The sequence below is a fragment of the Astatotilapia calliptera genome, chromosome 17 (genome assembly GCF_964374335.1).
Source record: "Astatotilapia calliptera chromosome 17, fAstCal68.1, whole genome shotgun sequence".
Classification (NCBI taxonomy): Eukaryota; Metazoa; Chordata; class Actinopteri; order Cichliformes; family Cichlidae; genus Astatotilapia; species Astatotilapia calliptera.
The window spans coordinates 30,627,112-30,642,819 of record NC_137438.1 but is presented as its reverse complement, the minus strand read 5'-3'; the positions used below and the strand labels follow the sequence as shown (position 1 = coordinate 30,642,819).

The 15,708-nt window shown below is 40.6% G+C and overlaps 1 protein-coding gene across 5 annotated transcripts in view; it reads right to left on the bottom strand.

The window, feature by feature from the left end:
* Positions 1-959: 959 nt before the first annotated feature.
* cacna2d4a (calcium channel, voltage-dependent, alpha 2/delta subunit 4a) overlaps positions 960-15,708 on the bottom strand; it is a 109,748-nt gene continuing 94,999 nt past the window's right edge. For 4 of the 5 annotated variants that reach the window (XM_080291617.1, XM_080291616.1, XM_080291618.1 and 1 more), the window contains 11 exons: positions 9,721-9,735; positions 9,215-9,259; positions 8,915-8,977; positions 7,607-7,677; positions 6,708-6,783; positions 6,569-6,621; positions 5,696-5,751; positions 4,898-5,018; positions 4,124-4,244; positions 3,680-3,757; positions 960-2,471 (listed from right to left, as the gene is read on the bottom strand). In XM_080291617.1, coding sequence (XP_080147743.1) covers positions 2,379-2,471; positions 3,680-3,757; positions 4,124-4,244; positions 4,898-5,018; positions 5,696-5,751; positions 6,569-6,621; positions 6,708-6,783; positions 7,607-7,677; positions 8,915-8,977; positions 9,215-9,259; positions 9,721-9,735 — 792 coding nt within the window. In that variant the 3' untranslated portion in view covers positions 960-2,378. Of the gene's footprint in view, positions 2,472-3,679; positions 3,758-4,123; positions 4,245-4,897; positions 5,019-5,695; positions 5,752-6,568; positions 6,622-6,707; positions 6,784-7,606; positions 7,678-8,914; positions 8,978-9,214; positions 9,260-9,720; positions 9,736-15,708 lie in introns of those variants that run through there. The other variant, XR_013902719.1, reaches the window with a different exon arrangement.

Genomic DNA, 15,708 nt, shown 5'->3' with positions numbered 1-15,708 from the left:
GCTACAGTATTTATTCAACAAGAGAGCTTGGAATATAATATATGTGGGGTATTCCCCCAGCATTATTAATGTTTTCCACTTTGCACTAGACAAACACAGTCTTTGCCCCATATTTAGTTTGTTGGGATCTGATCACCAAAACTGCCAGGCTGTCGTATCAGAACCCCTGACTGGTATAGATTTCAGAGTGAAACTCGGAACATTGCATGACCATATTTGTTTGCAGTTTACTTGTTTAGGTATTTAAATAATATCAAACGAGCTGTGAAGCAAGAGGCTTGAATGCAGCAATTTTAGAACTTTTAATTGACAATTCACTAGAGAGAAAAAAATAAATAAAAATAATGCTAATATTGCATTGGTGGTCAGGAGGATGAATTAATCTTCCCTAAAACTGCCATGTGTCTACTGGTGGTATTTGAAACTGGTTCTTTTACACATCAAATTAAATATATTTTATTAGTATGAAGATGCAGTGATTAGCAGTGTCACTTGAAAGCAAGGAGCTTCCTCTTTTGTGCCTCCTGGTCCACAGGGGCCTTTCTATATAATGTTTTATGTTTTACATTTGCCATTCTGGATGCTCTGGGATTCCCCCCACAGTACTCAGACGTGCATGCTTAACTGGGGGTTTTAAGTTGGGTGTGAGTGTAGATTTTCTTTGTTTTCTGTCTATCTGTGCTAGACCTGTGATGAATTGACAGGATTTTATGCATTCAAACCAAAGAACTTCAAAGTACGAATGAGTACAAAGCTTTGACTATCACTGAAATTCCAGTTAGAGTAATTTCTTTTATATATATTACAAAAAAAGATTTCTCAGGTTGTCAGTAGACAGAACTGAAGGATTGAATCCAATTACCAATAAAGTCATAATTTTGATAACTGTCATCCATTTACCTTTATATGGCCAAAATAAATTACTCAAGTTTTTGTTTTAAGCAGATAAACAACAAAACCCAAATTTATAATTTTATTTAGACAGTACAAATCAGGGCCATAGATGTGGCAATGTCAACCCGTGGAGAGTACAAACAAAATCAGGACAGCTAAATAATTAACTTTCAGAAACTTAATAAGATTAACTTATATGTGTGCTTTGAGAGGCAATTAAAAATGGGTGTAGAAAAGGCTACACAGACACTCAGAGCCAAAAATGCATTTAAGTGCTCAGCAAAAAGTGCAAAATATAAAACATACAGGCAAATATATACAAAAATATCATATGCAGTTAGTTTCATAGTGCTAATTGACACTGAGATTACATTTTTATTACTGTGACATTTTATTTTTAGTGACTGAGCTATAATAGCGAGCATTGCTATAAAAGTTACATTTTAAATGAAGAAAAAAAGCCTTAAAATATACCATATATATCATAAACCATATAAAAAAAACCTATAAATATTTCTTAATCGCAAAAACATTTGTATATTTTTTCAAAAATGTAAATCCTTGGTGCCAAATACATTGCAAATGCATGTATGCATTGTTTTAATGTGAAAAGTTAGATATTTCCTTTTTAGAGTGTGACGATCTTCAGCTCATTTATCATTTCAGCATTTACAGCCCATTAGCCAGACATACATAATTAGTTACGGTATGTACAGAGAGACAAAAGACAAAAAAAGGCAGACAGATATGTAAAAATAATAGTCACAGAAACATACATTTATAGGATGGAAATAAAAAGTGAAAACATAGTTCCCATAGACGCTGACAACTCCATTCTATTTTACTTTATTGCATATTAATTTTACACAATTGTGCCTGCTTGTCCATTATTATCGTGACTCATTAGCAACACAACAGTGTCTCCCTGTATCCCCCTACTGCAGCCCCCTTCACACTGGCTATTCTGCATTTATAAAAGTCTGCAGATAATGCATTAGATGTGTTTACTGGATGTATCCAACGCATATATAATATGCATGTGTGTGGATAAATACACAGCTCATTGGGATATGGGAATTGAACAATGCATGTTTTTCTCTTTTCACTTTTTCATGTTGTACCGTGTGAATCGTTACTTCTTATTCATTAACACCCATCACAGCTAGCCGTCACCCTTCAGTCCCTTTTCGTTCAGAGATACAATGTGGAGCATAAGAAAATAACAAATGAAAAAAGTATCCATGGCAACAACAGTACAGCAAGTTCTCTTTTTTGCAGCTTTTAGTTCAAATGTAATTCTCTGAAGTTAAACAGCAACTGCTCATAACATCCAAGGTCTTTAAAGAGAGATTGTGTCTGTCGCCTTTGTGAGCAAAATGTGCAGAATCTGTTCAGTAGTTTAAAAAAAAATCCACTCAAGGATTTCAGTTTTTGTCGTCTTCTCCTTTATATGATGAAGCATAAAAGAGCGAAGTTATCCGTCATCAGGAAACAACAGCAGCAAAAAGGAGACACATGAAGGAAACAGAGGTTGACGGAGATATAAAAGAGGCTCCTCCACAGTCATCGGCGTTCTCCTGCAGAGACAAAGCAGAAAATGATTTCACCTGGCGAGTCTTCAATTTGCTACCAAGCATTGACGAAAATGTGATGTATTCAAACAGAAAATCATTTTAGGGCCACAGAAGCAGTTGAGTAAGACGAGAGAAGAATGCTGGTTTTATGCATGCATGTTTAAACACATGTACAACCCAATTTTCAAAAACACAAAGATGCTCTGAAAAGGTAAATTAAAACTAGTACAAAGACAAAATATTGAATATTGAATGAAATAAAGTAATGTGCAAAAGTCTTGAGTCAGGAAACTGGGAAGGCCTTTGCTTATGACCACTTAAAAAATTACAACAGTCTTCCTCCTTGGAAAAAAAATATAAAGAAATGAGTGATGGCTCAAATTATGTTTTATTTATTCAATTTTTTTTAACATAATATATGCTCATTTAGAATTTGAAGCCAGTAACGTGTTTCAAAAAGATCAAGCCAGACAACAAAAATACTAGAAAAGTTTTATAAGATCTCACAACTAATGAGGTCAATTAGTAACATGAATAGGTGTAAAAAGAGCATCCTAGAGACTTTTTCATCAGTAAAGACAGGGAGGATTGAACAGTCTGGGTGATTAACTTAAGAGCAATGTTTCATAATGTAAACTTGCAGAGAACTTGTGTTTTTTTCATATACAGTAACATATCTTTAAATAGATTCTGAAAAACTAGACAAAGCAGAAAACCAACACTGAATGCTCTTCAGGCTCTGCATCGAAAACACAGATTGTGTAGTCAAAATTGCTGCATGGAAGTGGGAACACTTCTGAAAACCTTCATCAGAGAACACACTTTGTAGCTGCATTTACAAAAAAAAAACCTGTAGTTTGCCCACAGTGAGAATCTGTCACCAAATAGAAGCATTTGGTGCACTGTAACAGAAAAAGATAACAAAAGAGGCTCCAAGCTGCAGAGCAGCTGAAACCCTACATCAACCAAAAATGGGAATTAATTTCTCTTTCAAAAGTGCAGCAGATCTCCTCAGTTCAAAACATTTACAGTGGTTGTCCCTACTTTGTTTTGTTTGTCTAGTTTTTTTTGCAGGCATCAACTTAAGAAGGAAAAACCGCTCAGCTTTGAGCTCAGTTTTTATAGTACTTATTATTGTAATATTTACGCTTTAACAGGGTTGTATGAATATACGTGTTTTTTGATGTGTCATGGTGTGGTAAAATGCTGACCTGTGCGTGATAAGAGTGGCAAGACTCGGGGCGTCTGCGAACCTTTTGAGACTTCATCCTGTCACACTTAACTGACGAGTTATGTACAGCGGGGTCAAGGAGCAGCAACAGAAGCATAGTATGGTTTTCCTGCACGCTCATTCAAATATTACCACTAAAGACATGCAGTATAAACATTTTAAAGATATGACATGGCAGGCTCACACCCGGAATCTAACTTAACAGTGCGGCTGGTTGAGTCAGTTAAAGAAACACAACAATTTAGGCCAGCATGCTTAATTAATACACATGTTAGAATAAAGAGTCTGTACTGTAGGTACTGTAGGTCTACAAAGTGTGCCCAGATTGACTCAGTGTATAGGCAGGGTGATGCTGCAGTTAGGTTAAAACAAGCAAACTTTATGTGAACATGATTCACGTGATCCATGAATATAAACATCACAGGATATATCTGACTTCCTCTGGCTCCAGGGTGATGGGTGGGTACTGTTTGGAGCAGTCACAGTCTGCTTGCACCACCAGCATCAACAGGTTGCTCTCTGGTATCTGCTGCACTACAAACATCCTGACATAAACAAAAAGGAAAAGTGTGAAATAGACAAAAACACAGAAAGACAACCTTCTATGTAACATAATGACACAAGCCAGGCAGTGCAGGATGGATAAAATAACATAATTATGATCATTATTCACACGTGATTATAATGTCATTATATTAACAGCATTACTCAAAAACTATCATGGAGAGTGTGGACCACGTGTAGCTGTGCTGTGTTATACCACCATTAGCCTCATGAGGGTGATCACACCCAGCCTATGGTGACAACCCAGTGATGCTTTCCTCTTTTTACTCTACCCCCCCACCCCCCGACCCACCTCCTAGTGCTTTTCCATCTTTGTTTCTGTCACTCACCCCTCCCCAGTCCCTGTACTTTTTTCATTCACCTCTCCTAATACTTTCACTGCTTTCCAACGAGTCACTCTCCCTTCTCCGCTTCTCAGTCTTTCCATAACCCCACACACCATGATCTAAATCAGTTCCTTTCTACTTATTTCCCTCTTTCTGCCACTCTCGTATTAATACAAACTGCTCTCAGTATGCAAAGCAGAGCAAAGCCGTAGAAAATGGATTCTGGAGGAACAATTTAATATGACTGGTGTAGGGCTTAGAGAGGACTACACTGCTATTTCTGTGTGCATAAGTGTGTGTGCGCTTACTTCTGGCATCGTCCGCACTTAATAATGCTGTTGGTCTCTTTGACTGACGGCTCATAAACAAAGCTGGGGTACTCGGTGTCACACGGCTGCAGGATGTCCCCTTTTTTCTTATGAACTGAGGCTAATAGAGAGATAGACAGGGGTCATGTTTCGAGATGAGAATTATAACAGAGCTTGTGTGTTAAAGTGTATGCATGACATTTTGCTGGTGACTGACAGGCTGAGAGTCTGTGACAGGAAATCGAAGGTCTAACGTCTCAATTCTTCACGCATCAGCCTTTTATTGCTGCTTCTTGCGTAAGCCAAATAAACCTTAGCTTGCTGCGTATGATAGGACTAAAACCAGAGAGAGCCATAATGGCTTGTCAAAATGTCTTATCTTGTTCTGAGCCATGTTTTTGTTTGACTTCTTTAGAATTGCATTAACTTCAGTACAAATTTATGCCTGACTCTTGTTTTGAGGGACTTACCAGATGTGTCTGCTCCCACTGAAACCCACTTATGTAACAGACACAGTAAATACTTTTCTTGGTCTGAAGTATAATATAAAATAATACAGCACACCTAAAAGAATGCTTGGCTGTATCAAAGGATGATGATAATAAGGACCATTTGATTGACAGGTTTAGTGATGATGAATGATATTTTTTTAAGAATTGGTTTATAAACCCAGCATTACAGTCATTCAGAGCTGCTCTGAGGGTTGTGTTAATTTACAAAATAGAGATGACACACACGAGATACAAAGAAAGAGTGCTTAGCCTTAATTAGCCACATTTATTCCGAATGTGAGCTCACCGTCAGCAAAATGCTCCGTGTGCCAGAAGCCACAGATATTGAACTCCAGGAGAAATCTTACAAAAGAGAGAGAAAAGAGGAGAGTGGAAGTCAGTTAGGTGGCTATCATTATAGACTAAAGCAGACTGGAAGCATATTGCATGCAGCCTTCCAAAACTGGGCCAGGACCCAAACTTGTGTCATGGGAATAATAAAATGGGTCCTCAAGTTATTCATTGGTAGCTTTGGTGGTTGTTTTTTCCCCTCCTAACTGGATAAACAGCCTGCTCTTTTATTGAGGCTGTTAGATTTATCAAGTGACTTTATCCCTACCAAGTAAACATAGAAAAAATACTGAGGCTGACTTTCTTAACAGAAAATTGCTAAAATGTTACTTCAATTAGATTTAATAACTACAGTTGTGTATTGCTTTTTTATAATGTTGTGTGTAAAAACATTAGATAAAAACAATCTGATTTTTTTCCATCTGTTGATGCGGTTAACACTATCTCTGATTTTTGGACAGCAATCCAGGCAGCTGAGAGCTTATGTTAATCATTTTTAATTTGGAATTTAATTGTTTCTCTATTATATATATTTATTTATTGTGCATCCATCTGTGTTTTAAATACTGTCCGCAAACTACTGCACAGAATTTAGTTATTTGACAATAAAGAATCTTTGAATAGATTTTCAGGTAAGTTTTTTTTTTTTTAAATTTATGGTTTAACTTTGCTAGCAACATTTTAAATTTGGCAAAACTGGTGATGTTAATAAGTAACATAAGTGCACAAAATAGTGTACCTTTGTAGAGTAAATACTACATAGTATAGGATATCGGACAATGTAGCAAAAACTGCATAGCCAATCCAGGTTGCCCCTAGCAACACTTACAGTAGGAAGTTGGAGAGGAACCACTTGAGGGCTGAAGCCAAACCGTAGAACGGCTGAAGAGATAGATGGACAAATTCTATTTAACGGAGAACTGATTTTGGGAATATTTCTGTATAGGGAGAGACTTCACTGTACATACACTGAGAAGTGGACGTGCGCTGCTGACAGAGTGCGAGTTCATCTTACACATGGCCTGGTAGTCGAACAAGGATACCCTAAGGAAACATGAGCACACAAACAAGCACACAGTGTTGCTCCTCTGGCAGTATCGACCCACATTGATTCCCTGACCCCCCTCCAGACTACCACACATGTTTGGCTGAGCTTAACCTTTACAGAATCCCTGAAAGCTATTGTAACTTACAATGATCCCAACGCTAGAATTACTTTTCAGACAACTAATTTTTTTTGTTGTTTTTTTTGTACGCAGTCGTCAAACACAAGAACACATAAATACAGAAAATCACAGAGTGTAAATATGCTCACATTGCTACTAAAGATCATCCATGCTCAAAACTAGTTATGTAATATCCTGTGTCAAATGAAGCATGACGAAATCTTTTAGCTGTTTAAAAATAGCACATCACTCAGGAGATTTCAAACATAAAAGATGGGCAAAAACTAAGCATGAAGAAAAAAAACATCCCAAGCCCTCAAACTCAAAGGGGAGCAAAAAGGAAAGGCACGGACAGCTTAATCACAAACACCGAGCCAGACGGGCGCATGCAGAGAGCATAGGAGAGAGACTGTACCATTACACTGCTTGCATACTAATGCAGTGTTTAGGTATCTAAGAACCAAAAAACAAAAGGAAAACATTTGCAAACTGCCACCCTGATTAACATAATTACACAACTACAATTAAAACCTGATAGCAAAACAGCATGGGGCTGACACAATTGCAATTACGAGCCAGATATTCGTTCGGAGACACAGGACCCATGAAGTGGCACTTCACACAAAGTCAGAAAACCGCAGGTTCTCTCAGGATGGCCGTTCAACCAGTCAATCAGGCGAGGAATGACAACCAGGCATTACCTTTTGAACATGCCCATCCTGATCAATGTGGTCATCACTGAGCCATCAATCTCGCCAAAGAACCTTCCCGCCTAACAAGAAAGAGAGAAGAAAGAAGTCTAAAAAAATCAGTGTGGCAGAACATAAAAAACTCAAGTCCCAATAATCTGATAGAGGAAATATAAGTTCACTTCTGCGATCTCCTGTCCACTTTCACCTCTGTGCGAACTGCGTGGTCGAGCATTTAGTCACAATAAACTCCCAGTTACGAAAACCTTAGGCTGCTGTGTACAATGCAAAATGCAAAGACTGGCAGTCTCTAATTGACTGAAAAAGACTAGCTGCTAAACTATTATCCTATTGAAAGCTATGCAGTGAACCTGAATTTGATCATAGCATTTTTCTAACATAACTATGTTTTCAATGGACATAAAATCTGGACTTCAGACAGGCCATTATACCCATAATAAGTGCTTAAGTCTAGATATATCATTTAGTGTTAATGGTGCTTTCACAGATGTGCAAGTTAACCATGTCTTGTGTAACAATAGTCCTAATATCAACATAGAGGCTAGCTTTTAAATTGTGTGCTGATAACAACTGAGATCGTCCCTCTTTTACTTAGTCCAAAAGATATATTCATCATGATTTCCAAGAGTTGTTAGACTACAGAGGCCTGGGAATTTGAGAGTCCTGCGCAGCATCTTAGCTGTTCCTACGCTTTTGGACAGAGATCTTGGATGTTGTTCCTGAGATCTGCTGGAGCCACTTGCCTATCTTGGGAATCCCTGCACCTAGTGCATTTGTGGATGCAGTGGTGGACTACATTCACTTCTTCTATAGAATAATTGGTTTTAAATGCTCGTTAGATGAAAAAAGGCATCAAAGATCACAATGTTGTGTTTTTATGTGTTTTGAAATTGTGCATAATTGTCTGCGGAGAAATGTTCCTTGCACCTCTGAATTGGTGTACTACATTACAGTACAGCACTACCTCTGACTCAGTTCACTGATTACAGTTATTATTGATAGTCACTGTGGGAAAAGGTTGATATTTGAAAATGTAAATATGTAAAAGTAAAAAAGAGGGTACACTGCCCCAGGATGTCACTGCTATTTGGTTAAAAAAAAATTAAATATTTTTCTCTGTTGGGCTGGTTAATAGTGGTTAACAGGATGAGAAGACAGTTAAAAAACACATTAACCGTTTTCACCTTTTTTTTCTTTTAAGGTAATAAATATTGAAGAGTGGAAGGGCCCTCAAACAATCAAGTCAAAGACTAAGGAGCACTCCAGCCATATTCTGTGAGTGCATGTGTGAGAACTCACATCATTGCGCTGTTCAGAAATGAGGACAAAGCCATTATTGTCAATCACATAGCACTCGATATCCTGGTAAGAGACAGAGGAACCAATTACTTATGTAAGGAAACATCTGTGTCGAACATCACGAACACAGATAACACAGACACCTAAATAATTTATACCACGTATTCATGAAGTGTTCACCTTTGTAGTTTTGTATAGTAGCAAAAGATAATAAATCTTATATATTTATAATAATAATAATAATAATAATAATGATAATACACTTTATGGCAGTGTCATTCAAAAGCAAGATATACTCACTAAGCTGTCACAGCGAAGAGGACAAATCCCCTCCACATTTGAGCACTGACAGTAAAGAAATCACGACAGGAAAATGTGTGATTATTTCACCATAATCCAACGTTAGAGAGATTTTTTTTCTTTAATCAAATCGACATCTGAGCTTAGATTAGGGCATGTTTGTGTGAGTGACACATGCTCTGTCTGTGTTTGGCTGTGGGGGTGTTAGGCTTGAGAGTGCGACAGTGTCGACAAGTGCATGTGTATGTGAAAAAAAATGTGTCTGTGTTGGTGTGAAATTGTTAATTTCTGTGAGATATGGGCTGTCTACCTGTGATGGGATCTGAGTGGCTTGTTAGCAAGTTTGTGCATGTGTAATGTTAGCATGTCTCCGACTGTGTGGATGTGAATGTGTAATCTGTTTTAACTGAGGTGCGAAGCTGATTTCACAGAGCTTAGCAGGTGCTGAGGACGTTAAATTTGGTTCAGTAGGAAAAAAAAGTGTGCGAGAAATTATTCATACTTACATCTGTGTCATTTGGCTGGGAAGACACAACGATGGCAACAAAGAGAGTGGAAAGAAATGACAAGCATTACATTATATAGCAAGTGGGCTGATTGACTACTTCTGCTGCTGTGAGCTTGCTAACAAAAAAAAGACTACAGATTATTTTCTTGAACACACATTTCAAATTCCTTTTTAATGAGTTTTCGAGCAGGCTCGTAAAACTTCAGCAATTTTGGAAAATAGTGTACAATTAGATGCTTTCTCATAAAAAAAACCCATCAGTTTGTGCTATAAGAAAACATTAAAAGGGATCTGTATCACTGCAATCAGACTATTTGTCATAATACAAAAGTTTTTAACCATAAGCAAAGTCTGAAACTTTCCTTCTGTTCTTTCGTCTGTGGACTGATGATGAACACCAACAGTTTTCCTGATGATCTTATGTTGTCTGCAGTATATGTGGCTCGGCGTCTATGGACAATGTGTCTTTGGATTCATGGTCAGGCTAAACAGAGCATGTCGAAATGTGAATGAGACCATCTATCATCCTTTTCAATCCCATTACAGCAAAGTGTCGGTCTTTTTCTCTGCTTCCCATCGTCGCCTCCTGAAATAAACTACAATTTGGTGGACTGACAGAAGTGACAATGCTTCTCCCCCACACACTACGGGTAAATGGCACAGCTTGATGAGGAGCAGCACTTACGAGAAAAGGAACTGTCTTTCTGCTAACTGAAGCAGATCATGAAAATATACAACCTTGCTAATGAGTCCCAGGAATCACGCTAATCAATGTAGATATGAAGCAAAACTGATCAAAACCACCATACAAATGTGGTGACAGTAGAAGAAAAAGACAGTCAAATCAATAAGAGTTATCTTCTTTGCAGCTTTAATTTGCTTGGCAAATTAAGTGGAAAACCGCCCATTAGTTTAACATGATTTGTGAGCATGACAGATATGCGCTTTCAGAAGGCATCCAAGGTGGAAAAGCTTAATCTGTAGGGAAGCATTAAATATGTTTATTACATTACATTCATCTGTGAGTGAAATTTCTAACATGCTCTTGAGACTCTTATTTTTTCAGCATCTACAACTCTGCTAAAACAAAACAAAACAAACAATCAATAATTGTTAATAATGCGTTGATCTTCTCTTTTTATTTTTCTAATTATTTACAGTTCACGTATCATATCTCATCTTCACAGTTGTCAGTCAATCAATGTCAGGAACTCAATTCATTTAGGCATTTATATATGGTGAAAAAGAGCTGCTGAAGTTTAAAATGAGCATCAGAATAGTGAAGAAAAGCAATTTAAATGACTTTGCATGTGGCATGGTGGATGGTGCCAAACAGGCTGGTCTGAGTAGTTCAGAAAATTCTGATGTACTCTGATTTCCCCACACAACCAACTCTAGGGCTGTCATGGTCCTGGGTCATTTGACCCAGTGTTTCCAGTTTTCCTGTGTTTTTTGTCATTTTCTATTATGATCGATGTATACGTTCTCTTTACTAGTCTTAAGTTTATTTCCAGAGTGCCTGGTTATCCTGTTTTGAGTTTCTTATGGTCCCTGTTTAGTTCCTTGATTATTTAGTAATTTCCCCTTGTGTCGTTGCCCTCTGTGTGTCTGTTTGTATGAGTTCTTGTGCCTTCTTTCCCCTCCTTGTTTTATTCCATCATGTTTCCCCAGCCAGTCATGTCTCTCTCTCCCTCGTGTTCCCTCGCTCCCTCTCGTCTGCCTCTCCTCCACTCCTGCATCATGTTCCTCTGTTTCCTGTCTTATTGTGCAGGTCTCGTGTTTCCATGTTCATTCCGTTCAGTCTTGCCTTCCCTGTCTTGCTATGGTTATTCGTGTCAGCTGTGTTCCCCGTGTGTTCTCATTTCTCGTTATCCTTCTGTGTATTTATGTTAGTGTCTCCCTCGGTTCTGTGTCGTGTGCTCCCTCATAGCTGCGTGTACCTCTCCGTGTTTCCCCAAGTGTATTTTTATTAGAATTTTCCCAGTTTAGTTTTGTATTGGTTTTCATCCAGCAATAAAGCTGTGTTCTTTTGAGTCTACGTTTTCATCTCCGTGAGTTTGCGTTTGGGTCCTATTCCTGCCTGCACACAGCTGGTTTATGACAAGGGCTTAAAGAGAGTGGCACAAAAAGTGAAACTGTTCAGGGAGTGGCATCTCTCTGGATGAAAAGGACTTGCTGATGTTAGAGGTCAGAGGAGAATGGTCACAATGCTTTAAGTCGATAGGAAGGCAATAGTACCTCCAATAACCGCTGCTATTAAAAAAAAAAAAGTATGTAGAAGAGTATCTCTGAATGCACAACACATTCAACCCTAAACCAACTAGGCCACAGCAGCAGAAAACCACACTGGGTGCCACTCCTTTTACCTAAGAACAAGAACATTGCTTCATCTCAATTTCTGCTGCGACATTCAGATGGTAGGGTCGGATTTTGATGAAAACAACATGAAACAATGGGTCCATCCTGACATGTATCAATGGTTCAGCTGGGTAGTGTTGGAATGGTCGTACACTAGGGGTATATACACCCCTTTGTACCATCATCTTTTGCCTTGTCTTTATGACTACAATGTGCCCATGTTCTAATGGCTGAAAGCAGCTATTAAGATGTCCCAAATGTCAAATCATTTCAAACTGTTTTCTTGAACATGGCAATGGTTTCACTGTACTCAGGTGGTCTCCACAGTGACTGAACCTCAGTCCAGTAGAGCAGCTTTGGGATGTAGTGGGAAAAGACTCTTATTATAGATGTTCATGTGACAAACCTGCAGTAATTATGTGATGTTATATAATATCAATGCCGACTAAAATCTCTTAGGAATGTTTCCAGCACTTTGTTGAATGTGTGCCTTGATAAATCAACACATCCATTTCTAAATGGAAAAGGGCACCTAACCTGAGAGTTCCCTGAGAGCATCTATGTTTATCACTAGTGCTTCCTGTTTCCTGTCCTACGCCAAATAAGAAAGAAAAAAAAGTGGATTTCCATAAATTTTCTGTAGCTGACTCCAAATCAGAGGTAATTAGTAGAACTGCCCACAGTCGCCACAGCAAAAGCAGCATCATTAGTCTCTGGTCTAGTCTGGGTATCTTATCTAATAATGCTCAAAACGTGTGTGTGTGTGTGTGTGTGTGTGTGTGTGTGTGTGTGTGTGTGTGTGTGTGTGTGTGTGTGTTTTACTAAGATTATGAAAAGTGGTGTATTTCTGGAATGAGACAGCAAGCCAAGACAAGATAATTTCTTTCTTCTGCAGGCTGCAGAAAAGGTCATCCATGCTTTTATCGCTATCAGACTAGACTGCTGCAGTTCACTTTACTCAGATCTCAGCATTCAAAACATCAGAAGACTGCAGTTGATTTAAAATGCTGCTACCAGACTTTTGAGGTACTAAGAGAAGTGACCACATTACCCCAACTGCCCTTCACTGGCTACCAGTGAGTTTTAGAATTGCTTTTGAGATTTTACTACTTGTTTTTAAAGCCTTAAATGCTGTAGCTCCTGTCCACGTCTCTTATGTGATAACTCCTGTGCACACCTGCTGCTTGAGATATTCTGGCAGGACTACAGTAATGGTTCCTAATTTGTGGTGCGTCACCAAGAGTGACCGGGACTTTACTTCCCGCCCCCTCAGCTGTGGAACCTGAAGATCTGAGGAATGCTAACTCTGTATCCTCTTTCAGATCTCCTTTTAAAAACGTCCTTTTTTAATGAGCATATCTTAAACGATGATGTTTTTTCAGATTCACTTAAAATTTAAACCGGGTCAAGTTGAACTACAAACACCACCAAGTGTGGTTCAATTTCTTACTCTTAAACCCCCCAAATTACTATCCAAAATATACAGAATGCTTTCTAAAACAGATGAATCAATATCACTTCCTATTGCAAAATGGGAAGCGGATTTATCAGTTAACTTAGACCTAAACTTCTGGTCTCAGATTTGCTTAAAAACCTTTCATCTAATTAGAAATCCCAGTCTTCAATTAATTCAATACAAAATATTACATAGAGTACACTATACAGGTCATCGGATGTTCAAGATGGGCTTTACGTCTACCAACAACTGCTCACACTGCCAAACCAATTCACCGGACAATTATATCCACGCTCTTTGGTTCTGTCCACCAGTTCAGAAGTTTTGGCGCGAGATATGTGAAGACTTATCGAAGTGTCTGAAATGTAACATTCCAACTTCCCCCTTAGTGTGTTTGTTGGGCAGCTTAGATAATGTCACTTCAGAAAAGAATATCGCCCATATGGTTTTCACTGCCCTATGCATAGCCAAGAAAACAGTCCTCATGAACTGGAAAAATAAAAATAATCTTAATTCTAACCAATATAGAAATTATCTATTAGATTACATTAGTCTTGATACAGCCTCTGCCACCACATCAGATCAATTGCTCTGGGCTCCTTTGATCAGCTCCATCACCTAGTGGGGGTGGGGGGTCATAGTTTGGTCCCGCCTTCACTGTTGTGATTGGTGTGGGGGTAGGGACAGGCTTAGGGCGTCGGGGGGTTCCCCGGAGGCATCTTCCTTGGGGGGCTCAACCCGGGGTAGCGGTCATGTCCGGTTAGGGGCTCTGTTGGCTCTCCGGTGACTGTTTCCTCGCGGCTGCGTGCAGCAGGGCTAGGGGAGGGTCTGTGCTGACGGACGTGGGTTACTGACCTGGTAGCCTGGCTGGCCCTGGGTGGGTCCGGGATGGGCGTGAGGTTCTGGGGGCGCTCCGTCTCTGGGCTGGGACCCGGACTGGGCCTCGGGGGCTTGGGTCCTGGTTGGTGTGTTGCCGGGGTTGTGGGCGGATGGGTGCATGGGGGCCCAGCCCTGGAGCAGGGTGCCGCCGGTGCGTCGAGCCACCTGGGGGGCACTTCAACTGGTGGGGGAGATTGTCACATCTTGCAGGAGCTTTCCTCTCCTCAGGAGCTCCCTCTGCAGGAGGGGGAGATACAGGAGAGGTGGAGGAAGATCTCAGCCTGGGTGTTTATTGTCTTATGTAGTCTGGAAGATGAGTGGATGGTGGGGTGGGTGCAGTTTTCTCTGTGGTGGGGTTGGGTGGACTGTCCCGGGCTCTGTGGGACCGGGCGGCGCTGCTGCACTGGGCCCGGTCTGGATGGGCCTGGGCCCCCTTTCCCTGGCGGGTCGCGGAGTATGGGGGTGCCTACTGGGGTCAGCGGGGGAGCTGGCCCCAGGGAGGGGTCACTTGCCCCTCCCTTCCTTCCCTCCCCATCTCCAGCTGCCTCCCTCTTCCCGCTCCACCACAACCACCCACACATGCAGGGCCTTGGAGTAGGGGTATGTCACCAGGGTGCAGAGGAGGCTACCCCCCCCCCCCCCCCCCCCCCTCTGTCCCCTTCTGGCTGCCTCTGCCTCAATTTTATCCCACAACTTAGACATTCACATTACTCACACTCTCATTACACATACATATAGGATCTTGGGGGTGGGCACGATACACGGAGTCCAAAGTACCATCAGGGTGTACACCCCACCCCTGGCATCGTTGCCCACCTCTCAATTTTAAATACACGTAGACATTGAGGGCTAGCAGGAGGGACCATGCGCTTACCTGCTGCTCTCTGGCAGGTAGCTCCATGCCCTCCTGGGTTTTAAATGCACCTTAGAACACACATGCATCAACATTACAATGAGCGGGTGGAGGGAGGTTTGGAGTCTTCTCTCACCCCCGTTCTCTGCGACCTGCTGGAGCAGGGGGGCTAGGAGGAGGAGTTGGCCGTCCGACTGCGGTCTGGAGTGTGGAGCCTTCCTGCTGCTGCGGAGTCGGGGCGGTCTGCCTCCCCCCACCGCAGGGAAAAGGGAAACACCACCTGGGTCTGGGTGCAGTTCCCCCCTCCAGGGGCGAGGGCACCTAGACCCGGTTTGTAGAGTACGCTTGGGGAGTGTGATCGTGTGTACAACGTCTCTTTATGTCTGTCTCCACGTTGGTTGAGTGTGGAGTAAGTGCATATGAGAGCATGAGGGTGGGAA